Genomic DNA, 26590 nt, shown 5'->3' with positions numbered 1-26590 from the left:
CAGTTACAGTGTATATATAATAGTGCCAGTTACAGTTTATATATAATAGTGCCAGTTACAGTGTATATATAATAGTGCCAGTTACAGTGCATATATAATAGTGCCAGTTACAGTGTATATATAATAGTGCCAGTTACAGTGCATATATAATAGTGCCAGTTACAGTGTATATATAATAGTCCCAGTTACAGTGTATATATAAAATAGTGCCAGTTACAGTGTATATATAATAGTGCCAGTTACAGTGTATATATAATAGTGCCAGTTACAGTTTATATATAATAGTGCCAGTTACAGTGTATATATATAATAGTGCCAGTTACAGTGTATATATATAATAGTGCCAGTTACAGTGTATATATAATAGTGCCAGTTACAGTGTATATATAATAGTGCCAGTTACAGTGTGTATATATAATAGTGCCAGTTACTGTGTATATATAATAGTGCCAGTTACAGTGTATATATAATAGTGCCAGTTACAGTGTATATATATAATAGTGCCAGTTACAGTTTATATATAATAGTGCCAGTTACAGTGTATATATAATAGTGCCAGTTACAGTGTGTATATATAATAGTGCCAGTTACAGTGTATATATAATAGTGCCAGTTACAGTGTATATATAATAGTGCCAGTTACAGTGTGTATATATAATAGTGCCAGTTACAGTGTATATATATTAGTGCCAGTTACAGTGTATATATAATAGTGCCAGTTACAGTGTATATATATATATATAATAGTGCCAGTTACAGTGTATATATAATAGTGCCAGTTACAGTGTATATATAATAGTGCCAGTTACAGTGTATATATAATAGTGCCAGTTACAGTGTATATATAAAATAGTGCCAGTTACAGTGTATATATAATAGTGCCAGTTACAGTGTATATATAATAGTGCCAGTTACAGTTTATATATAATAGTGCCAGTTACAGTGTATATATAATAGTGCCAGTTACAGTGTATATATAATAGTGCCAGTTACAGTGTATATATATAATAGTGCCAGTTACAGTTTATATATAATAGTGCCAGTTACAGTGTATATATAATAGTGCCAGGTACAGTGTATATATAATAGTGCCAGTTACAGTGTATATATAATAGTGCCAATTACAGTGTATATATAATAGTGCCAGTTACAGTGTATATATATAATAGTGCCAGTTACAGTGTATATATAATAGTGCCAGTTACAGTGTATATATAATAGTGCCAGTTACAGTTTATATATAATAGTGCCAGTTACAGTGTATATATAATAGTGCCAGTTACAGTGCATATATAATAGTGCCAGTTACAGTGTATATATAATAGTGCCAGTTACAGTGTATATATAATAGTGCCAGTTACAGTGTATATATAATAGTGCCAGTTATATAGCATATATATAATAGTGCCAGTTACAGTGTATATATATAATAGTGCCAGTTACAGTGTATATATAATAGTGCCAGTTACAGTGTATATATAATAGTGCCAGTTACAGTTTATATATAATAGTGCCAGTTACAGTGTATATATAATAGTGCCAGTTACAGTGCATATATAATAGTGCCAGTTACAGTGTATATATAATAGTGCCAGTTACAGTGTATATATAATAGTGCCAGTTACAGTGCATATATAATAGTGCCAGTTACAGTGTATATATAATAGTGCCAGTTACAGTTTATATATAATAGTGCCAGTTACAGTGTATATATAATAGTGCCAGTTACAGTGTATATATATAATAGTGCCAGTTACAGTGTATATATAATAGTGCCAGTTACAGTGTATATATAATAGTGCCAGTTACAGTGCATATATAATAGTGCCAGTTACAGTGTATATATAATAGTGCCAGTTACAGTGCTAATATAATAGTGCCAGTTATAGTGCATATAACAGGACCACTTACAGTGTATATATAATAGTGCCCATTAGCTAGTTGTAGTTAGCCAAGGGCAAAAGTGAAGTTTGCTCCCCTAGCCCTGTTTCCAAATACCCTGGCCAAGGCAAAGTGACGTGTTGTTGCCCCCCTGGCACCTAGGAAAAATTCCCTGCAAGTCTCGCTCAGCTCCACTTTTGCATATATAATAGCGCCAGCCATTATTGCATATATAGTAAGCTAGTTATAGTCGCACATAATACCCGCCATTGTGTCTCACTGCACTACTTAGGAGAGGGGAGATTTAAATATATTATTCTATTGTGTGAAGGGTTTTTATATGATTATTAGGTCTAATATCACTTCCACAGCACGAAAATTACTACCGGCTTTGCTGTTTTGCGGATTCAGCAATCTGTTATCCCATCACGTTTGACTCCCTGTTATATAATTATAATTAGTTTATTTTACATTTATGAGCCGCTAAGTACTTTCTCTTTGATTTGGCTTTGTGATAAATAGAAACGTTTCATCCCGGTGATTGCATATGAATACAGCAGAACTTTTCAATTGTAAGGACATATGGGTAAAGCAGATGCAGGGGTATGCTTGTAACAGTGTAAACATGGGTAGCTGCCTAATGCAACAGAATGGAGGAGAACAATTAATGCTAAGATAAACAACGCCTTTGCATATTGATGTCATAGAGGCGAATTCCCATGGGACCTCCCAAAATAAGCAACAACGAAGAACTGCTAATACGCAACAGCTCTCCACCTGATCTGCCCATGTATTAAATAAACTGCTTGTAATACTACATTTCCCCTGTAGTGGCCACTGTAGGGAAATGAGGCACGTTGACATACTATTAGGTTAATCGCACAGGGATAGGTAGTCACCAGCAGAAACACAACTGTAATACATATCTAGACTACGACTGAAACTATCTGGCTCAAAGGAAGTGCCAATCCTGAAACCTTACCCTTTTAGTGCCGTATTAGATTGATTTAGGTGACCCACCCTTCCCCCGTTTCTGTGTTTGTTAGCTATTAGGGCATACCAATGGTATTCAAAGTCAAAGATCCCTACATTGCACAGAAAATATATGAACAAAAAAAACACACAAAACACAATTTTATTAAATAGCCACCATATAAAATAAAATAACCCCTATTTACTGTATATTTGGGATCTCTTTAACCGTAAAAAAAAAAAACGTACTATAAATATAAATACTTTAGGTCAGCAACAGCATAATAGTTAATTTTTTTCGCTTATTTTTGAAAAAATTGTATTCAAAAAGATCAAATGCTGATGCATACATGCCATAAAATGATAGGTATACTAAGTAAAACTTGTCCTACAAAAAACAAGAACAGTTGTTTTGATGCAAAAATAAAAAAAAGTTATAAATTCTAGTATGATAACGTTAAAAAAACTAAAAATTTGTGTGGTACTGAAGGTGAAAAATGACCCGGGCCTGCAGCGACCAACTAGGCTGAAATGGTTTTCTAAAAATTATTTTCTCTCTCTTTCTCTTTCTCTCTCTACGCAAAACCTTTCATGATCACCCTTGACCCTCATTAAGACCTTACCAGGGTCACATCTGTTTAACATAGGCTCAAATACGTCGGCAAACATCTGCCCATTCATTTCACTGGGTTTGCCGACGTACTGTGCCGACGACCTGTAATTTTCCGCGTCGCTGTCAAAAGACGGCGCGTAAAATAACAGCGTTGTCAAAGAAGTGCAGGACACTTCTTGGGACGTAATTTGAGCCGTTTTTCATTGACTTAAAACGCGAGTACGAGCAATTACGTCTGAAATGCAGGAGCTGTTTTCTCCTGAAAACAGCTCCGTAATTTCAGCCGTAATTGTCGTTATAGTGTGCATTTACCCTAAGGTTCAGCTGTGATTTTTGTTATTTAGAAAACCCGAAGACCTTACCGGAAAGCTGATTACTGACTGTGGCAACACAATAGCATCAAATTATGTTGTGATTTAACATTGTTAAATTCATTTTTTTATGTAATTTTCTTTTATTGTATAAATGACCCTGTTTATTCAACTCTTCGGATCATACAATCATAATGCATAAATCACATAATTGCTAAATGGGTCTTTAGCTAGACTGCTGTATTTGTGTTCATTTTACCGTTGATTTGCAGGATATAAAGATACAGTAACCTTTGTGTTATCATGTAATTGCATTTTACTAGGAATTTGTTTTTGCTTAATGGGGCTGTCCACTTTGGATATCACTCAAAAAAAAAAAAAGCTCATCACAGGCTATCCTCCTGCTGAGACCCTCTTTGATTAGCTGTAATCTGCAGGGGAAGAACTGTGAAATTCTCCTACAGCTCCTCCACAAGGGAAATTAAGTATTACATGGTGCCCAATGAAATCAATGGGCTGTCCCTGAAATGTATAGACGTGTGGGTCCTCCAGAATGATAGATGCTCTTTGTATATACTCTCCAGCTGCAGCCTTACTATGCCTACATACGCCTGCAGTTTCATTATTCAAAATCGAGGCATGCTCCATCAGGTGGCATAATACGGAAGTGCTGCATGGGCCATCATACGATGGCACATGGAGTGTCTACGGCTTAATGTTACAGAGCTGCAGGGACTCTGTGCACGAGGTCTAAAAGATGAGGTCTTAAATGGAAGACCCCTCTCCACTATTAAAGAGGTTGTCCAATCAACAACTCTTTTTAATATTGAAGCTGGCCCAGCGGTCAACTGTTATTGGCGGGGAAATCTCAGACTGGTCCTGTGGTTGCTGCATGAGAAATGATTGGCCGTCTATGTAATATATGCAGGGTGAGGGGTTGAAACAAAATAGTGAAATTTATGTGAATCGTATCCTCAGACCATTTGTAGTGAATATATCTTCGTATCTGAGGGACACCACTGATTTGTTATTAAAACTTGAGGACATCGAGGATGGAGTCCTTTTGGCCAGTATAGATGTGAAGGCAGTTTACACATCTATTCCCGGTCATTTAGGAATGAAAGCTGGCGGCAGGGCTGGAGTAAGGCTGGTGGAGGCCCCTGGGCAGAAAAAAATTGGTGGTGCCCCCATCCCCTCACGGTGACCTGGATCTTACCTGACCCCTTATCGTAGCCATATATAGGAAAAGTGGCCACACACTAAAGCCTATAGGGGATTATAAAGAAGCCAAATCAGTGGAATCATAAGAGAAATCCACACGCATGCGTGGCCACCTCCAAAAATAATAGTGGCAATCACATGGTGTCCCTCAAAATTGTGCCACACTTTGTTGGTGGTGGAGGCCCCAGGGCATGTGCTCCTTGTATCCTCCTTATCAGGGACGAACTTAGAGATCAAATGGCCCCATAGCAAAAGTCTGAATTGGGTCCCCAATCACTACCACCCATTCGGCCATGGACCTCTTCTGGGCCCCATAGCGGTGGCATGGTCTGCCTCCATTGGAGGTACGCCACTGCTCCTTATAATCCAGCCCTTGCTGTAAGAAGATACTTTGGGATCTCCGGCCATCAGCTGTTATTACTGGGTGAAGCTCTGTCTGGCTTTACGGCCGCTAAATGGGAAATGGATGGCCATCAATGTTATACGTGGACTGTCCGGGCCCGCCATTGTGAGAGACGCAGTTTGTAGCGGGTTTACTAGTAGGGTCCACTTCTATGATGTCCATATACAGTAATACAGCATATAGAAAAGGTTTTTTTTTTATATAAATGCCGCAATAACGTATCTGAAAATGGGTTTCCTGCCATTTTATGGGCATTGCCGGCTCATCTCAATCTTGATAAAGATAGAAGTGGTGACAAATTTTCCATTTGGAGCCGCACCATGCAACAAATGAGTTTGAGTGATAAACCGGTGTAAATGTCATGTTTCGTTATACGTCGCGCAGCATACAATTAAGCAAACGTACGCTTCAATTAAACAAACTGTTATTTCTGAAACAAATCTATTAGAGAGGACACCGGCTGAGGTTTCTCTTCCTCGCTTTTTTTTTTTCCCACCTGCAAATCTGTAGTAGAGGTTTTTAGTTCTCAAAGCTATTAAGGAAGGTGGAGAGTTCAAAGCCGGCTGGCTATAAAAGCAAATTACAATAGCAATATAGAATTTAAAAGGACTAATCATCTTTTATGGCGCAAACAGCGCCATCAAACTGAATATAAAGAAACTCAATTAATTGGGATTTTCATGCAGTGGTGGGGACGACGAGAGATCATTTTCTTTGAAATCTATTTATTGCGGCAAAAAAATCTAAAAATAATCCTTGAAGAGGGACTTCTCACATTTTTGTAAATGGTTGTAAAGATGGGAGGAGGGTGCAGGACGGCGGCGGCAGAACAGGATTGATAGTTAATAATTCAGGCACGATATGTCAAAGAGAAGGCAAGTCTGAGCAAATGAAGATACAGCAATAATAGGAGACAGATTTATATACATACGACTTTACTATATTAGGGTATGACTGATCATAATTACGAAGGTCAGGGAATATTCATTACGGGGAGGCCATCAGGAGATTTGCTATGTCAGGGTTTTGCCACATTTCCTATGATCCAGAAACACAAATTAGGTAATAAATATTGATCATTAACCATTGAGCTGAGATGTAGGTAACATGTTTAATGGAGGAAATATTGTTGTTCTTCGTTCTTATGCTTAACCCATTAGTGTCCGCCAATTGGTGTTTTTACGGCGGCCACTAACGGGCTTTATTCCGATGCAATTACCTTTTTATGGCATCGGAATAAATAAACAAAGCGGGGAGCCGTTAAAGGGAATTTGAGATTGATATTTAAGATTGATGGCCTTCAAAATTTAGTAGATCGATGGTGGACTTTTACTACTTTTTGGCCAGGAAAGACATTATATAAACTGCCCTTGTAGCAGATGTGGTACCCACATGCAACGAATATGCAGCAAAATTAGCATATTTTAGGGTTTGTCCAGACGTGGTGGATTTCGCAGCGGACTTGACGTAGATTTCAGCCTTTGCATTGCAGTGAAAATACGCTGCTTCTCCACAACAGACTGTGCAGGCTGCAGAAAGTAGGTTCCGCACTCCAAGCTATTTTCTGCACAGTTATTTCCTGCAACGTTTCACTAACTTAAAGGCTATGTACACCTTTGAAAACTTTTTTTTATTTTTAATGTCAATCAGTGTGTTTGGTGTAACTTTCTAATTACTTTTTATTAAAAAATATTCTTACTTTTTGAGATACAGCTGCTTTGTATTCTGTATATAGAGCAGCTGTATCGTGCGCTGAAACCTGTATCCGTCTGGTCAGCGGGACTGACGGGTTCAGTGTCAGTGGGTCCTGTGTGTCTCTGATACGCAGGATTGAGCAGTTACCGATAACAGGTGGATCCTGCGTGTAAGAGACACACAGGACCCACTGACACTGAACCCGTCAGTGCCGCTGACCAGACTAATACAGGTTTTAGCGCACAATATAGCTGCTCTGTATACAGAATACAAAGCAGCTGTATCTCAAAAAGTTAAAATAATCTGCGTCAGGGTCCCGTTCTGACGTTCCATCGGTGCTTCCCGTCAGAACGGGACCCTGACTGAAACCGTAGTCGACTACGGTATGGATTCCGTCAAAATGACGGAACCCTCGCACCACTGAGACAAACAGAAACCATTGGCACCGGATCTATCATCATTGAAATCAATGGTGATGCAAACGGAAACCTATGGAAACTCCGGCGGAACATCAGAACGGGACCCTGACACAGATGTGAACGAAGCCTTAGAAAGTCGCACCAAACACAGTGATACACATTTTTATATATATAAAAAAAAAAAAAACGGTTTGAAAGGTGTACATAGTCTATAAGTAAAATTATATAGAAAACAAAGGTAAATGTCCGCAGCGGAATTCTGCAGCAAATCCGCCACGTCTGAACGGGCCCTTACAGAAGGACCATCCCTCACTGTATACATCTCATCCCCTGGTTTCTGCTGATATCACTTCTCTTTGACTGCACGGTAGATAGTGTAACTGGGAGAAGTTTTTTTCATTGCTGGATAATTTCTTTTTTATTTGCTTTTATTTATTGAGTTGGATTTTGATTGCCTTGTAATACAGAAGTGAAGTGATGAGGTGCGAACTAGTAATGACAAGGCTCAGATGAGTGTCCTGTAAGTGTAGTCTGCGCTCCGCTGCCTCCATAACCACTAATTACTGCTCCGTTTTATTTCCCACCGACCGGCTTATCTTCCATTCATCACTTTTATTTTCTCTTCATTATGAACCGCCGCATGTAGACTTCATTAATTGTAGCAGTCGACTTCAGGACGTGTCCACATCATTATTACAAAGCTTATTGTGAGTTTACTGCTTGTTAAACAATGACAGCAGGAACCTCCATAGACGGCAGGTACAGAGGCAGCATTGCTTACTGGGATATTCGCAAAATAATCGTATAAAAAAAACAATATACATCTGTCACAAAAACCCTCAATAAAGTCTGCCAGACGTGTGGGTGTGACAGGGTTAATACAAAACCTCTTGGTCTGTCTAAAATGATCAAAATCCCTCAATTTATATGTCACACTCACTATTGTTTACCCAAATCTGCTACCACTTAGTGTTGACACGGTTTTTGCCGCTCAGACGAAAACACGGAAAAACCGCACCATGTGAATACACCTTAGGATTTCAAGAGTTCGCATTCTTAGGGTACATTCACATGTTGCAGCTGAGGCGCGGTTAAAACTGCATCGAAAAACGTTTTTACCGCTATTTAGTGCGTGTTTTGATGGAATTGCGGTACAACAACAGAGTCGCATGGAAAAACTAATTTGCGGTAAAAACGCATGCCTTTTCAGGTACAGTTTTTCAACCGCAAGTGTGAATGTAACCTTAGTTTACATGTACATGTTGGGTTATTTGGTGCAGAAAATCCACATCAAAACCTGCAGGTAATTCCGTAGGTAAAATCTACACTTGGGGGGTTTTTTATGCGTTTTTTGGTGCATTTTTTCTTTATTGATGCAGAAATAGGTGCGGTTTTATGCAGATTGGTAGCAGATTGTGGTACGCACCACAGGTCACTTTAAGTGCGGAAAAGTTCTGCTACGTGTGGATGAGAATACTTGAAATCTTATTTACTTTGCTGGTACTGTATTACGCAGCAAATCCGCACGTAATACGCGTCATGTGCATTTAGCCTAAGGGAATGCCACACACAGGATACGCTGCAGATGTTCTGCAACAGAAAAGCGCTGGGAAATCTGTCACAGAAATCCGCACCAAATAGAATGTGGTTTTACCTGCAGACTTAGCATCAAAAATGTATTATAATGAACTTTACGTGCGTTTCCGTTGCGTAAACGCTGTATAAAACTCAACTTGCATATTTTAGTGTGGAATTTATGCTCTTGATTTAAGTATATGGGCCAAAAACGCAGCATCTCCGCACAGAATATGCAGCATCTCATTCACTTTGCTTCTGAGGATGCAGATACAGCTGTTAGAGGGCCCGACAGGGGCACCCTTACCACTTAGGGCCTGATTGCATTGGTTGTGTGGTGCAATCAAGCCCTAAGGTCCATCAGACCTTACCCTAGGGTGCGCTTTGCGTCCACATACTTTTGCATATAGTGTGATGCAACCATATATATATATATATATATATATATATATATATATAGTCACGTTAGCCTCTCGACAGTTGTCAGACAAATGGTTGAATGTCTGGTGTCATCCAGGAGTTATTGGCATCAACAGCCCAACACTGTGGCATAAGGCAGCAGCTTCGTATCTCCGCTAAGGAACTGGGCTACAAAAGGTTGAAGTTTATGCAAATTTGCATGAAAAGTGGGCATCCCCAACTGTTTTAGTGGTGGACCAGACAGGGTTTATATATCCTAATTTTGTGGATTTAAACGTTGGTAAGTATTTTATACATGGAGCATAAAAAAAAGGCAAACCCTAGCTTGTTATAGTTCATACCATTACACACCCCTGTCCTGGGGCAGGAGGGCACAGAGGTAATTACCCACCACTCCAATATATATTTCCCTTCCCTCCCTTCCCTACCCTCCCTTTCTCCCTCCCTCCCTTTTTTCCCTCCCTCCCTCCCTCCCTCCCTTCCTGTCTTCCTTCCTTCCGTCCTTGCTTTCCCTCCGTTTCTCCCTCCCTTTTTTATTTTTCTTCCTCCCTTCCTTGCCTTACTTTCCTTCCTTTCTTCCTTCCCTCCCTATTTCCTTCTTTCGTTCCTTCCTTCCCCTTATAACAAACAATAGCAGCATGATCCTCTGGATGTTCCTATCCCACTTGTTTGCTAATGTTGGAGTGGTTGTATTTGAAGGCGCCCTGGGTGGGTTCTTATAGCCTATAACAAGCAGTTGTACTTCTTTTCTGAGGGGCCCCATAGCAGACGATGGGCTCCCTCTATGGTACGTATGCCTTTGTTCCAAAACTGGCAACCAAGTGTTAGTTTATGTGTAGCCCATTGGGGAAAACACAGATCATCGTATCCGGCCTATATTGAATCATCCAGACCTGGCAAATGAGCAGTCTGGGCCACCAGGTCCTTACATTATTAGGGTTTATGTTGGCGCCTTCAATTAGTGAAATCTAAAACATAATGCGTCCAACCAAATAAGGTTGCTCACTCGTAGAAATATTCAGGAAAGATGTGATTATCTGCCCCACCCCCGCTTATTTGTCAATCTGCAGTGACTGCGTGAGTATAGCAGTTCTGATGACCCCAGGGGCTTCCAACTGCAAGTATTAGTGTTAGTACTATTATTATTCCTGTAAAAAAAAGTTGGGGATTGACAAATATGTTGTGGCTTATTGAGCACCAACAAAAGGATAGTGAAGAAGCCATTTGGGTTTTGCCCGAGGTCCTTGTCTGCTGTTGTACTCTTCTTTCTTATCTGCAGGTTCCCTTTATCTTTGAGTCTGGCCATTTACTCTGTAGCTTCTGACCTTAATCATTTATCAGTCCATAGTTAGATAAGTGGTTGAGCCCTGAAATTATAGGTTGGCCATAAAAAATAAGAAGTGACATGTGAAGTTAATTCCGTTTTTTTTTTTCTTCCTCCATCCCGAATGTTGACGCCCAATCAATTACTTTCCCAACATGCACTCTTCCCCTCACCCCCACCAGCACAATGAATCAGCTTGACACCGTCCTTGAAATACAGTGACACCATGCAAACACCCAATTTTTGGACCTCGCAACAGCAAATTTCTATAAAGGCCGCGTCCAAAATTATATTCATGGAAACAGCTTTAATTCATTTTATTTAAGCTTAGATTGAAAAATAAATAAATAAACAGCCCTCGACCCAAGGCCGCGCGGATTCGCTACCAGTAAGGCCATTGGGGAAGAGATGTGGAAAGTGACTGATTAAGATGATATGGGTCATATTTCAAAAAATGTAATTCGGCTTTTCATTAAAATCCCATTTCCCTCAGTAATATGTTTTTGTTTTTTTTTCACGTTTTAGAAAAATGTATTACTTGGCAGCACAATATTTTGTTTGTAGTAAAGCGGAGGGAAAACAGTGATTTTGATAAGGTAATAATCCGAGTGAGGCACGGATGGAAGGAAGCAAGATATATGTGTGAGGAGAATGTATGGGGAAGGGAGTGAGGTAGATGCACTGTCCGCGTAATTGAAAGTCAGAATGATGGCCAGGGTTTAACAAGACTTGTCAAAGGGGCATTTATCAAACAAACAGATGCGGGAGAACTAGTGCCCCCATTATTCCGAATAACGGGAGGTGACTTCACTTCAAGGTGAGAAGATGCTTGTCATAATGAAAGTTGATCATATTCATTTTTCTTTCGATTTTCCATAGGGTCCGGCTATTGCCATATTCCACCTTACCCTACTCTTCAGATATTTTCTTTTTCTTGGATTTATTCTCGAGAATATAGTGAAATTGCAGGAAACATATCAGCGTTCTAACACATTTTGATTGCCACGGTGTCTAAGTCAGTTCCGATCAGCGTGGGTGGAATATTTTGCTTCTCGCTGTCGTACTTACATGCCAATGTTTATAATTATAAATCCGTTTTATACTTTTATTAGGCAAATAGAGTTTTTTAATGTTTTAATCAACTTTTACGTCAAATACTTAAGAAGTAAATTGAGCCGTCTGTGATATTCCTCCATTTTCAGTGATTCTTTATGGTGGATTTAATGGACAACTACATCCAACATTGAGAATGTGTAAACCTACACCAATACATAAACAGACATACTCTATGGGCGGCCTATACAACTGCCCAGAGGTCCAGAAGACAAGAAAGCCCAGAGCCACCTTTTTGATCCACAATTCTGTGATGATTTATTTCATGATAGATGTATATAGAGGTCGAGGCTCACTAGCTTCCCTTGCTTCATATGGATCTATATAGCTCTCTTTAAATTCAATGGGAACTGTATAAATCTGTATACAGTAAGCTCCACCTAGTGGTGGCTTCAGGCAATCAGAATTTTATCATTTAAAACGTATTCCCATGAAAATATGTTATGACACATTGCTAAAAATATGCCTAAATGCGACTCTCCAGTCAAAAGTAAAAATTGTTATATAAATTGCTAATGTATAGTCATCATACCTGGTGCCCTCCTTCTAAATGCTACTGCTGTAGTTCCAGTGTTCCCCCGTTGTCATCTATCCAAAATGGCTGCCACCATCTCAGACTTCCCTATGAAGAACATTGTAAGGAAGTCTGAAACATGCCCCCCCCCCTTTTCACTGCAATCCAATAGGCCAGCACCGATGACGTCATCAGTGCTCTGAGTCATCAGTGCAGGTCATTGGAGGGCAGTGGAGGCCGAGCGTGTCTCAGACTTCCTAAATATTCTCTGCATAGGGTCTGAGACTGTGATGGCCATTTTTGAAAGATGACAATGTTGGACCGAAACACGGCATTTATTATTAAAAATTGGACAGAACTGATAATAATGATTCCGATATTAAGATGCTATTAGGCTACTACTAAATATGTTAGTATAGTTTACCAAAGTTGAGCCTACTTTCACGCCCCTTCATATCATACTCCATCGATGAAACTAGACTTTATTTCCCTAGGTGCTCCTTCTCTGCAAAGTAGTACATACAAATGCCTGTGTGATAATGTGTATACATGGATTTATAATTCAGCGGCTTTCTCTGCTGCGACATTGTTGTTACTGGGTGGTGAACCCGCTCTCATCCACCATTTAAATTGTATCTACTGCCAAAATAGTATTAAAGGCTATGCACACCATTGAAAGGGCCTTTTTGTTTTTTTGTAAAAAGGTCAGTCATTGTGTTTGGTGTAACCTTATAATTTGTTTTCATTAAAAATTGTTTTTACTTTTTGAGATACAGCTGCTTTGTATCCTGTATAGGATCCTGTATATATATATCCTGCTTTTGTATCCAGGAGGCGGCTGGAGATGATGTCTGGTCATTGTCCCGTCGCTCCGGTGAAGGACCTGTGGAAGTAAGTGACGGTACAGCGTAATCTCGCGAGATCACGCTGTGCTGTGACTAAAGCTGGACATGAATGAAGATAAGTGTATGACGCTGATTGGTCAGCGTCATACACTTTTCTTTACAATGCACACTTTACAACTCCCAGTTGGGCTTTTACAAATTTTTTTTAAATGATCATAACTTTCCCACTAATAAATGTTTTTTTTTTTTGTTTGTTTTTTAAAACACAGTAGTTATCTACAACACATGCCTAGCAGATTAGGTAGGAGATAGGGAATTATGAAACTAGTGAAAGAACCTCGTTAAATTCTATGTTTTTTAAAGACATTTAGAGCTCCGTATCAGAAAAATCAAGCTCCGACCCCTATAAAACTATATTAACAAATTAATATTAAACCGAAAAAAAGCACTTTTTTAGGCTATGAAGAGGATAATGGGGGTGGTAGTGATTAATATTATTAACAAAACCACTGCATTTGAACAAAGGGACAATGTCTAGAGCTTTGCAGACCTTCATGGAATTAATACAAATTAGACATGATCTGAAGTTTGCATGTTTTTTAATGGAGAAATATGGTTCTGAAATACTAAATTCAATGAACTGGCAAATTTTCCACATTTTGCTCATCTCTATTAAAAATAAAACAAGGAAAAGTTGTACAGAGCCCCTGGGTTTGCAGTCTTGATTAGAATAACCTTTTATCTTTTTTTTTTTTTTTAGATTATGCCATTTAACAGATACTTGTTTCCTGGCTCTGCTATATTATAACAAACCGTGTTTATAAAGGAGACCGTGCGTGTATGGGTGTAGCGATAGGGGACCAGAGGTAAATGTGGCATTTGTGCAACCTCCGAAGACAAGAGACCTTTATCCACTTCAGAATATCCTCAACCTGTTGTAGAGACAAATCTTTTTTCACAGACACATTCAAATATAACAGTCCAGGGGTGTACATATAATTTTTTCAGGGGTGCGGGGAAGGTTTATATAGATGCATAAACTTTGTCATCATACAGCGTACATAGACAATGCTGCCAAACTGTGCACAAAACCAACGCTACTATAAAGTACACATAAATAATGCTGCCATACTGTACAAATAATGAATGTCGCTATACAATGTACAATGTACACCCATAGATCCACAGCCAAAGTGCCCCCAATGACCGCACCATCAGAGGGCTCCCATTAGTAGCTCCATTATAGCCAGCAGATTGCCCCCCTAAACAGGAGCTAGCTGAGTTACCCCTGTACACAGTAGTGCTAGCACAGTGTAGTGTTATAATCTGTGGTGGCCTCTGGGCAATAAAGTGGTTGATGGGTACATACCTGGAGGTCTAGGGTGGGGAAGTGGTTTGTGTTGCGGTCTTTGTTTATATTTATTTATTTCACTACAATAAATTCGCTCTTTCCAAATCTACTTTTTTCCTTTGCACAGCCGGATTTCAATGATAAAATGTTGACACTCTACAGCCGCCAAAAGGGGGAGCTCACTGGAAAGGAAGTTATCAAGTCAACAGAAGCTGTATAAATAGTTAAACTCCATGTGAGACAATGTTCTGCAGCAGTGATGTTGTGTTCTTCCAAAGTCTAGTTCTTAAAGGGACACTCCGGTCAAAACTAAACTATTCCATGTGTTCCATTATGGTATTCCATGTGTCAGTCTATCACCTTTACTTATCTCTATATATCAGACTGGGACGGTTGCTTAGCAGCAGTGTGAATCAGGCTCAATGACTACTTTCTCTACTTGCGTCTATGGAGATCTATGTGTCACCCATCACAGGCTTTAGCACTTGCTGTACCACACTATTACACAGGGGGGCAGAAACTTCTATCATCAGTTCCCACTGATACTTAGACATGTTCCTGTCACACAGGTGTAGAAGAATATAGTGCAGCCTCCCTGTCTGTATGCTTTTGGTTTATCAGCTTATTTAGGAGACTATAGAGAGAATGCTAATCAGTGTCCCCCAGCATGCAGAAATGGTATGGTCTTTAGCTGGTCATGTGATGCTGTGCTGAAGCATCATGGGATTGTTAGCAAAGCAGGGAGGAAGAGAAAGCTGAGGAAATCTAAGAATCAAGATGGAGGCTAAAGCACAGACAAGGCAGCAGTTCAAAAAGTAAATACAGTATACATAAAAGAAGTGTAGAGTGTGGTATACATTCAGCAGGGTGGTGCAGACATGGAAAGTTGTGTTACCACTGGAGGTCTTCTTTATATTCAACTGCAATGCCAAATGCTAGTGATATAGTTCTGTTTAATGTGCCATGTGTCAGTGATGATCACTAATGATAATAACAATACAGCAGCATATCTATGTGCCTGGGATACCTTGAGGGGTCTCATACTAATGGGACTGGACTGACTCCATTAATGCTATTTTATCCATGATGACAAGTGCCAGTCGAATAATAGGGATTATATTATATTAATTTACTCTGTATGATGTGTTTTATTCCACTCTTCAACCCCTTTATGAAATCACATCTACCTGTTTCAACTTTGGCTTCTCGAACCTGGTCTTCGTTTTATAAAGCTTGTGAATGACTCAATTGACAATGTAGTCTGCCAAATTGAGAACCTCTCAAGTCAGAACTTCACTCCATGCTGCTGAGGTCCTCTCTTATGACAAGCATCTTCTATGGAGACTCATTCTTTTTAAGAAGTTTCGTCAACCACTTTGTTTAATTCAACCACAATAAGGTCTTCATATGCCATTAGTTTAGAAGTCATATGGAAGAAGTTTACGAACCATTAGACACTGGTTGAGGAACATCTCTCTAGGGCAATATAGTCAAGAACTTGGTGGAAGTTTGGAAGCCATGCTATGTTCTCCTATGCTTCTTGCTTGGGAGTTAGTAGTTATCTTATATAATTGTGGGTTTAATTGGGTATCCAGTATTTAACATGTAATTCGGGTTTTTTCTGATTACAGGTGTAGATGATGCCTACCAACATGGTCGTGGTGTAGCTCTAGCTGACTTCAATAGGGATGGAAAAGTAGATATTGTATATGGAAACTGGAATGGACCTCACCGCTTGTTTCTACAGATGAGCACAAATGGAAAAGTTAGATTCAAGGTACGTATTTTCTAAAAATCGTCTGTAGATGGAGATATTTTTTTGTCAACTAAATGTCCTGTTTGTGTAGTTACTTATGTTAACTTGATTGGTTGTAAAGTGGTATTTTTTCCCCCTTTCTATATTGTCTACTTATCAAAACACCTGATGCCCATTTTTTTTATGTTACGGCATATTGCTAGGATTTTCCATAACATTATGATCGTGTGGGTCCTGCCTCTGGGACTCACGATGATCCGGAGATTCGCGCCAAGGAAACTTCGTTCTAAGGATCGGTGGGAGTCCAGGCCCCACGATTATTAAGTAATGCCATGTTGTAGCGATATGTCATTACTTACTATAGTGGGAAAACCCCTTTAAAGGGTCTTTTATTTAACCCCTTGGCGACATGCTACATACTATTATGATGCTGTCGCCAAGGGGAAGTATGGAATTCACTCATGGGCTGAGCACACTTCATACTCGGCGGATGACAGCTGTGTTACACAGCCAACACCTCACTCCAGCGGACAGAATCAATGTTTACATTGATTCTGCTCATTTAACACCTTAAATGCCACACTCAATCGTGACCGCGGCATTTAAATTGTTAGAATCAGGGGGACACCCCCTGAAATATGCTATCGCGCCCCCGCCCCCTCCGGCACGATCGGTCATTTATAATGGTTGCTATGGCAGCCTTGGGGCCTAATAAAGGCCCCCAGGTCTGCCATCTTTGTACTCCTTTGAAGCTCTGCCTAGAACGTCTAGGTATGTTGAGATATTTGGTATCACCATAGAAGACTTTGTGCCATACCTTGGGGAAGCTTCATAAATTACTTATTTTATCTGTCCCAAACATATAATTGAGCCTGTAGAGAGGCCCCATAGCAGAGATTAAATTGGAGCTCCATTTCTGACCCTAGGGTCTAGTGCTTGTTCCTCTCTTCCTCCTCATCTCTTCCATGGTTTGACCTTAGGTCTTGTTCGTTCCTTCTCAAATGTTTATCAACATTTTAGTTCTAAGAAGCTTCCAATCTTCAATAGAATGGGGGTGTGGGGTCAGCCTGAGCTTCTACTCCACTACTCCATGGTTCTATAGCTGCTGGGTTTAGATTGGGGATGTGTATGTCTCCGTTCAGCCTTGTGTTTTATATCTACTGCTGAAATGTTCATGTTTGTGATTTAATGCTCTGCAGTTATAGATTGTGTGTGGGGTATAAAACACAGAAATAATTATGTTCCAGTTATCACAATGCGCTGTCAGGAAGCTGCTTCACAGCCAGTGGAAATAATAATAATTTATAAGTGTTTGACTGATCAGTTGCTTTGTTCCAGTTAACTTCGCCCTATTGCACATCTCTGAAATTCACTAGGAAATAAAAGGTTTATATTCGGGACTGAAAGATTCCAATTATAGTTATCAGCATATTTTAGTAAACAGAGATCACTGAGGATTTAATGCTCGCAGATATATTACAAGATTTATGGCTGGTGGTCACCCATCCCTTTTCCTCTGATTTATAATATAGCTTTGTAAAACAAACTTCTCCAGCAAGTATTCAGCATCTTGCGAGATATTTGCATAGGAGATAGAATCATTTTAATATATAAGTGGTAGTACATTTACAAAATGTACCATTTATTATACGATATTCATTATACAATACACAAAAGTGTTATCATCATATTAATGGGCCGCTTACAGTTTCTTATTGTAATGCTCCCGTATACCCAAAAGGATAATGTGAGGAAAACACCGTACCACCCCAGCAGGTTACACCAATCGATCTCATGCATATATATATATATATATATATATTGTGTGTGTGTATATATATATATATATATATATATATATATATATATATATATATATATATATATATATATATATATATATATATATACAAACTGAAAGCATGTATCCAATGTAGTACATAGAAAAACAAATGTCAGAACGGGCCCCCTGTTAGGTTTTGCCTTCCCCAACAGAATGGCTTGGTGTTTGTTTCCCCTCCATGCCCTTTTCATGACCATTGGACCCATTCTCCACCACCTTGCTTCCTTACAATGCGTTTCTTCTGGAGAGGATAGCCTTGTACAGGTTTTCAACACCCAATAGTAAAGGGGGGTAGGACCAACCAGGACTGGGTCCCCTCTCTTCAAGGTCCCATAGCAGCCGCATTGTCTGCTTCTATGGTACTTATGGTCTTGCATGTACCAACTTATTGCAATTTAAAGATAACCTGTCACTAGGTCATATACGTTGAACTGGTTAACTGACATGAATAGCGTTGTCTCCCTGATTCCAGTGCTGCTTTTCTTTTTTTCCTAGACCCCTCCCCCCCCCTCCAGCGATATGGCCCACTGTTGTGTTGGCTCCTTTTTACTGCTGTAGTTAGCCACGAGAACGTGAACTACCATCAAGCTGCCTTGTGCTGATTGGTCAGCATCAGAGGCAGGGAAGCTAGCTCCACCCCGTTGGCTAACTACAGCAAATGAGCAAATAGGGAGCCAACACAAAAGTTGGCAGCGTATTTCAGGTCAGATAAGCAGTTCAACTTATATGACCTAGTGACAGGTCCTCTTTAAGGGTATGTGCACACGATAACTGCATTTACATCTGAAATTACGGAGCTGTTTTCAGGAGAAAACAGCTCCTGAATTTCAGACGTAATTGTTCGTACTCGCGTTTTGCGGGGCGTAATTTGGAGTTGTTCTTCATTGGATTCAATGAAAAACGGCTCCAATTACGTCCCAAGAAGTGTCCTGCACTTCTTTGACGATGCTGTTATTTTACGCGCCGTCTTTTGACAGCGACGGGTAAATTTACAGGTCGTCGGCACGGAACATCGGCAAACCCATTGAAATTAATGGGCAGATGTTTGCCGACGTATTGGAGCCGTGTTTTTAGGCGTAATTCGAGGCGTAAAACGCCTCCATTACGCCTGAAAATAGGTTGTGTGAACCCAGCCTAAATCTACTTATGTTTACCAGGTATTTTTTGACCTGACGGATTGACCTAAATGTGTGTTTGTCATCTAAGCCCTTACAATGTAATGCTGTCTAATAACAGAAAACCAGCAGATTTCAGAATTTTTCTATATATGTGAACAGAGAAGTATACATCAGGTAACTCAGGAGTGGTCTACTAATTCCTTAGTAACAGGTAACATTCTTATGAAGAATTGTCTATCACCTATTCAATAAATTCACAGGTGCAAGAAATTCCTGTTATTTGGTATCAGACAGATCCCTAGCTCTAAGGTTTTCTGGATAATTATTTGACTATAAATAAGCCAGATAAAAATTAAATGAAGACTCCAATACTCCAACATTCATGGAGCCAGTGTCAGATTTTTTATACTGAACATACTGCAATAGGAAGGTCCAAAAAAATTGGTTAATTAATAATTTGTATTACAAATTTGGTAAGCGTTGAGGAAAGTAATAAATTTGAGCACAAATTTGTCACGTGTCACCATTTGCAACTTTTTTTTTGGCACAGTTTATATCAAAACCTGGTGTAAAATACATCATAAATGTGTGCTATTGTCTTAAATATGTCAAATCAGAATATCGCTCATGCTGTACTGCTGATGATGGTAAAAAAATGCCTATGAGACTAACCAGACAGTAGGTTCATCTGAAAGAATGAGCTCTGTACGGCATCCAGCAGCTTGCATTGTATTGTAAGACATACAAGCTGCAGAACGCAAATGTCCATAATTATGTAATTAAAACCAATTAATAAAATACATACAATGCAAATAAAATAAAAAATCTGCAAGGGTGTCTACCTCCATTAAAGTATCCCCAGAGACCAGAGATTGACAGGGAAGCTGAATACAGAGCCTTATCACTGTGTATATATTGTATAGTGTTGCTATCCTGTCTTATCAAGGTTTCCAGTAATACAATAGAGCTGTCATTAATTCTCCACTTTTTTAATGATAATGAGATCACTCTGCTCATTCTCTCCCAATATATACAGCAAAGCTGACAAGTGAGCTACAGAAAACAGGTCAGCTTATTAACACGATAAAATAAAAAACTACAAACAAAAGTTAGGATATATTATTTTTTCATTGTTTATAATAAAAACCTGATGTAAATAATCTGTACGTTTATGATGAAACATTCCCTTTAAGAATAAGGGTCCATTGTGCGTTTAATGTGGTTAATTTCTCAATTTCCTAAATTCCTCAGAATTACAGAATTTAAGCGGTATTGAGTAGAGCTTTTATGAAATGATCTGTGAACATGTTTTAACACATCTTTGAGCAGGAATATAAACTACTATACTCCAGAGAAACACTTGAAGAATTGCAAGTGATTACTGATTCTTGTAAATGACAGTCTTTTGTGGTTTTCACCATATGCACAAGCTGTAAAATCAGAAGTAAAAAATACATTTCAGAGCATATCTACACACTTCCTCAGCATCCTACTACCTATCATTTATTTTGCATCTGTAAATCTGTAAAGAAGACCAATTTTTTTTTTTTCCAGTCTGCTATAAGTGTATTTATTTTTTTAATTTGCACCTTCAAAAATATGTCATGAGTTTTTGGGTGGAGAAATGTGTACAATTATACTGTATATAAATAGAGTAGCAAGAAATATTTCATACCCAGTATGTGTGTTATCCTGTGCAATGTCTTTTTAAAAAAAAAAAAAAAAAAATTCCCGTTAACACGATCATTCTTTTTAAATAATTATTTTAGCAATTTAATACAACCCTGTATTGAATACTAAAGAGAGGAAATACAAAGATTTATATTTTTTCTCTTATTTTTGGATTCAGTTCTGGCTTCGGCTAACTAAAAATAAAACGCATACCAAAACTCAGTATGCGCGTGTCCAGGGATGACTAGTTGGGCATGTGCACCTTGTGCTGTTTGGTTTAGGGCAGGGGATTCAAGCACGCGGCCCCTGAGGCTGTCATCTGCGGCCCGCGGGACACAGAACCGCCAGTATCGGCTCTGCTCCAGTACTCTGTGAAATCTCTGACATCGCTGTCCATATATGGACAGTTTTGTCAGAGTCTTCACCAGAGCGGAGTCCCGGGCAGAGCACTAGCATAGGCTCTGCTCCTGGACTCTGTGGAAATCCCTGACATCGCTGTCCATATATGGACAGTTTTATCAGGGTCTTCCGCAGAGCGGAGTGTCGGGAAGAGCGCTAGCATAGGCTCTACTCCGGGACTCTGTGGAAATCCCTGACATCGCTGTCCGTATATGGACAGTTTTGTCAGGGTATTCCCCAGAGCAGAGTCTCGGGCAGAGCGCTAGTATCGGCTCTCCTCCAGGACTCTGTGGAATCCCCTGACATTGCTGTCCATGAATGGACACGCGATGTCTGGGGCTTCCCCAGAGCCTGAGTCCCGGGCAGAGCGCTAGCATAGGCTCTGCTCCGGGACTCTGTGGAAATCCCTGACATCGCTGTCCATATATGGACAGTTTTATCAGGGTCTTCCGCAGAGCGGAGTGTCGGGAAGAGCGCTAGCATAGGCTCTACTCCGGGACTCTGTGGAATCCCCTGACATCGCTGTCCACATATGGACAGCGATGTCTAGGGCCTCCCCGGAGCTGGACAGCGATGTCAGGAGCACAGATGGAGTCCCAGTAGGAGCGCTAGTAGCGCTCTGCCTAAGACACCAGCTCTGGGGTTGCCCCTGACATCTCTGTCCATATATGAACAGTGATGTCAGGAGCAGAGCTGGAATCCCAGGCAGGGTGCTAGAAGCGGCTCTGCTTCGGGACTCCAGCTCTGGGCAAGCCCCTGACATCACTGTCCATATATGGACAGTGATGTCAGTTGCTTCCCCAGAGTTCTGGAGCAGAGCCTATACTAGTACTCCGCTCTGGGACACCGGCTCTGGGGTTGCCCCTGACATCACAATCCGGTCCAATAGGATCCCCTGACGTTACTGTGTATGAACAGTGACATTAGGGGCTCCTCCAGCAGCGGAATCTCTGGCCAAAGCATCGGCAACCCTCTGGCTGGGGATTCCACTCCTAGAGGGAGCCCCAATGGAGCTATCTACTGGGGTTGTCTGTAGCACTATCCACAAGGGGTGTGTGTGGCATTATCTATGGAGGGCACTGTGGTTGCATCTACAGGGGGCACTGTGGCAGCATATACAGAGGGCACTGTGGCAGTATCTACAGAGGGCACTATGGCAGCATCTACAGAGGGCACTGTGGCAGTATCTACAGAGGGCACTGTGGCAGCATCTACAGAGGGCACAGTGGCAGCATCTACAGAGGGCACTGTGGCATTATCTACAGAGGACACTGTGGCATTATCTACATCTACAGAGGGCACTGTGGCATTATCTACAGAGGGCACTGTGGCATTATCTACAGAGGGCACTGTGGCATTATCTACAGAGGGCACTGTGGCAGTATCTACAGAGGGCACTGTGGCAGTATTTATAGAGGGCTCTGTGGCACAATCTAAAAAGGGGCTGCCTAATTTTTATATTTGTGTGTCTGCCAAACGCTGCCAACTGAGCTGCCGAACTGCATTTAGCGACACTTAAACTGTAAAACTGGCTTGTTGAAATAAGCACGTGGAGAACTCTCGCAAATTTCCAGTAAGTTTAAGCCTAGCGCTATTATTATAGTAATGTAGTAATGTAGTATTGTTATAGCAGTTCAAATAACAAATTAATTAACAATAATTTTGTAATGTATCAAATTTGAAAGTAATGCGGCCCGTCAACTTCCCATTTTTCTATATGTGGCCCACTTACCTGGCTGAGTTTAAGACCCCTGGTTTAGGGGGTGCCAACGAGAAGCTGGCAGAGCCTAATAGTCCTGAAGGAGAGGTTAAAAATAAATCTTTGCCCTGGGAGAAAGAACTTCAATCTATAGCTACACAAACTTGAATTGTATGGACACCGTTGTCCTTTCTCACCATTGGACCTATTCAGTCTTTTATATTGTATAAACTACTCTGAAGCTTTTCTGCTCCGAGATCGACCTACCTAGCCCGGCTAGCTAGCACAACATTTTTGGAGCAGCCTATCAGAAGCTTACTGTTCTGGTACGTACATAGCTTACACACGCTTCCCTCTTAAAACAGCCGCCCGCATGCATTGTCATAGAATCACTCAGACGTTAGTACATTGAGTTAGACTTGATTCAGACAGTCTGGAAGAAGGAGTTAGGTCCCGCTCCCGTCAAAAGAGGGGAGAAGAAGTATAGACTGTCCAGCTACTGCTCCATCTCCTTCCATCCCATGGCCCGCCTCCCATGAAATAAAAAAATTATTTTATGAAATTGACGGTCTTGACTATGGCCAGTACAAATTAAATTCCCAGTACCAATATCTGCCAGGCCTGTGGTCTACCGGCCATGTGGCAACCTAGATATCACTCCGTATGAATTTAATGGCATATAGAGGTACAGTATGGGCCCATAAACTTCTATGGGTACCGTATTATGGCTATGTAACTCAGATTTTGTATAGAGCCATAACACGGTTTTGTGCATGAGCCCTTATTGTCTAAACCCAGCCTTAGTGCCATCTCCAGTAGTGATGAGATCTAGACTGACCCTTCTCTGGAGAAAAACATAATGTAACTTGAATTTACTGCAAGACTCTGTCAGATTGCTGAAGGTGTAATTATTACATTGACCTTTTTGGCCGCAACAAATCTCGGTTGCTGTGATTTTAGAGATAGTGAAGAGCTGGAGGGCAGATTGAAACCATCCAGGCCACGTTCGAAGATAGGAAAGACATTGCCCTTGTTGAGAGTGTATGTACACTAAATAAATTGTCTGCTTGATGTGTTGTTTCTCCTCTGTCCAGGAACTGCTAGACTGCAAAAACAGATAAAAAGAAAAAAAAAAAGGAAGTAGAAATAATAATCAATACAGGAAAGTATGTTTTATCTGCTTAATGACATTTTAAGAGCAACTCTAATATTTTGCTAGATTTTTTTCTCTATTTTTTTTAATATATATATATATGTACACTACCGTTCAAAAGTTTGGCGTCACCCAGACAATTTTGTGTTTTCCATGAAAACTCACACTTATATTTATCAAATGAGTTGCAAAATGACTAGAAAATATAGTCAAGACATTGACAAGGTTAGAAATAATGATTTTTATTTGAAATAATAATTTTCTCCTTCAAACTTTGCTTTCGTCAAAGAATGCTCCATTTGCAGCAATTCCAGCATTGCAGACCTTTGGCATTCTAGCTGTTAATTTGCTAAGGTAATCGGGAGAAATTTCACCCCATGCTTCCAGAAGACCCTCCCACAAGTTGGATTGGCTTTATGGGCACTTCTTGCGTACCATACGGTCAAGCTGCTCCCACAACAGCTCTATGGGGTCTAGATCTGGTGACTGCGCTGGCCACTCCATTACAGATAGAAAGCCAGCTGCCTGCTTCTTCCCTAAATAGTTCTTGCATAATTTGGAGGTGTGCTTTGGGTCATTGTCCTGTTGTAGGATGAAATTGGCTCCAATCAAGCACTGTCCACAGGGTATGGCATGGCGTTGCAAAATGGAGTGATAGCCTTCCTTATTCAAAATCCCTTTTACCTTGTACAAATCTCCCACTTTACCAGCACCAAAGCAACCCCAGGCCATCACATTACCTCCACCATGCTTGACAGATGGCGTCAGGCACTCTTCCAGCATCTTTTCAGTTGTTCTGCATCTCACAAATGTTCTTCTGTGTGATCCAAACACCTCAAACTTCAATTTGTCTGTCCATAACACTTTTTTCCAATCTTCCTCTGTCCAATGTCTGTGTGCTTTTGCCTATATTAATCTTTTCCTTTTATTAGCCAGTCTCAGATATGGCTTATTCTTTGCCATTCTGCCCTGAAGGCCAGCATCTCAGAGTCGCCTCTTCACTGTAGACGTTGACACTGGCGTTTTGCGGCCACTATTTAATGAAGCTGCCAGTTGAGGACCTGTGAGGCGTCTATTTCTCAAACTAGAGAGACTCTAATGTACTTGTCTTGTTGCTCAGTTGTGCAGCGGGGCCTCCCACTTCTCTTTCTACTCTGGTTAGAGCCTGTTTGCGCTGTCCTCTGAAGGGAGTAGTACACACCGTTGTAGGAAATCTTCCGTTTCTTGGCAATTTCTCACATGGAATAGCCTTCATTTCTAAGAAGAAGAATAGACTGTCGAGTTTCACATGAATGCTCTCTTTTTCTAGCCATTTGGAGAGTTTAATCGAACCCACAAATGCAATGCTCCAGATTCTGAACTAGCTCAAAGGAAGGTCAGTTTTATAGCTCCTCTAAACAGCAAAACTGTTTACAGCGGTGCTAACATAATTGCACAAGGGTTTTCAAGTGTTTTCTAATCATCCATTCGCCTTCTAACACAGTTAGCAAACACAATGTACCATTAGAACACTGGAGTGATGGTTGCTGGAAATGGGCCTCTATACACCTATGTAGATATTGCATTAAAAACCAGACGTTTGCAGCTAGAATAGTCATTTATCACATTAACAATGTATAGAGTGTATTTCTGACTTATTTAATGTTATCTTCATTGAAAAAAACTGTGCTATTCTTTCAAAAATAAGGAAATTTCTAAGTGACCCTAAACTTTTGAACGGTAGTGTATATATATATATATATATATATATATATATATACATATATATATACTGTAACGTACGAGGTCGCAGACCGCAGACTCCTCTCATCCTGCCGACGCCTTCCTCCCCTCCCTTGAAGGGCCAGCGCGCACACATGTTAAGAATTTTCTAATCAACCTATGATCACCCTGGACTATAAGAAGGGTCCTGCCCCTTCACTCACTGCCTGAGCGTTTTTGTGTTTTCCCGTGTCAGTGTAGCAAATAGTGCCTTAGTGTTTTCCTGTTCCCAGTATTCCCGTTACTGCTACCTGTATCCTGTATCCCGTGCTACCTTGTTCCTGTGCCTTAAAAGAGTTGGAGTCGTTTTGTGTTTTCCTGTGTCAGTCTAGCAAATGGTCCCTTAAAGAGTTGGAGTCGTGTTGTGTTACACCTGGTGTCTGCTTCCAAGGATTCATCTGAGCTTGGTCGTCAACCTGGTCAGATCGTGACACTATATATATATATATGCCTTTATTTATATATATATATATATATATATATATATATATATATATATATATATATATATATATATATATATATATATAAAA

General features: G+C 40.1%; 1 protein-coding gene across 4 annotated transcripts in view; it reads left to right on the top strand.

Moving 5' to 3' along the window:
* The window catches only part of CRTAC1 (cartilage acidic protein 1), a 365203-nt gene that overhangs the window by 241351 nt on the left and 97262 nt on the right, over positions 1–26590 (top strand). For all 4 annotated transcript variants that reach the window (XM_075843067.1, XM_075843068.1, XM_075843069.1 and 1 more), the window contains exon 7: positions 16289–16434. In XM_075843067.1, coding sequence (XP_075699182.1) covers positions 16289–16434 — 146 coding nt within the window. The remainder of the gene's footprint in view (positions 1–16288; positions 16435–26590) is intronic.

This window comes from Rhinoderma darwinii, chromosome 11 (genome assembly GCF_050947455.1).
Source record: "Rhinoderma darwinii isolate aRhiDar2 chromosome 11, aRhiDar2.hap1, whole genome shotgun sequence".
NCBI classification, from domain to species: Eukaryota; Metazoa; Chordata; class Amphibia; order Anura; family Rhinodermatidae; genus Rhinoderma; species Rhinoderma darwinii.
The sequence above is the reverse complement of the archived record's forward strand: the minus strand, read 5'-3'. Positions and strand labels throughout refer to the sequence as shown.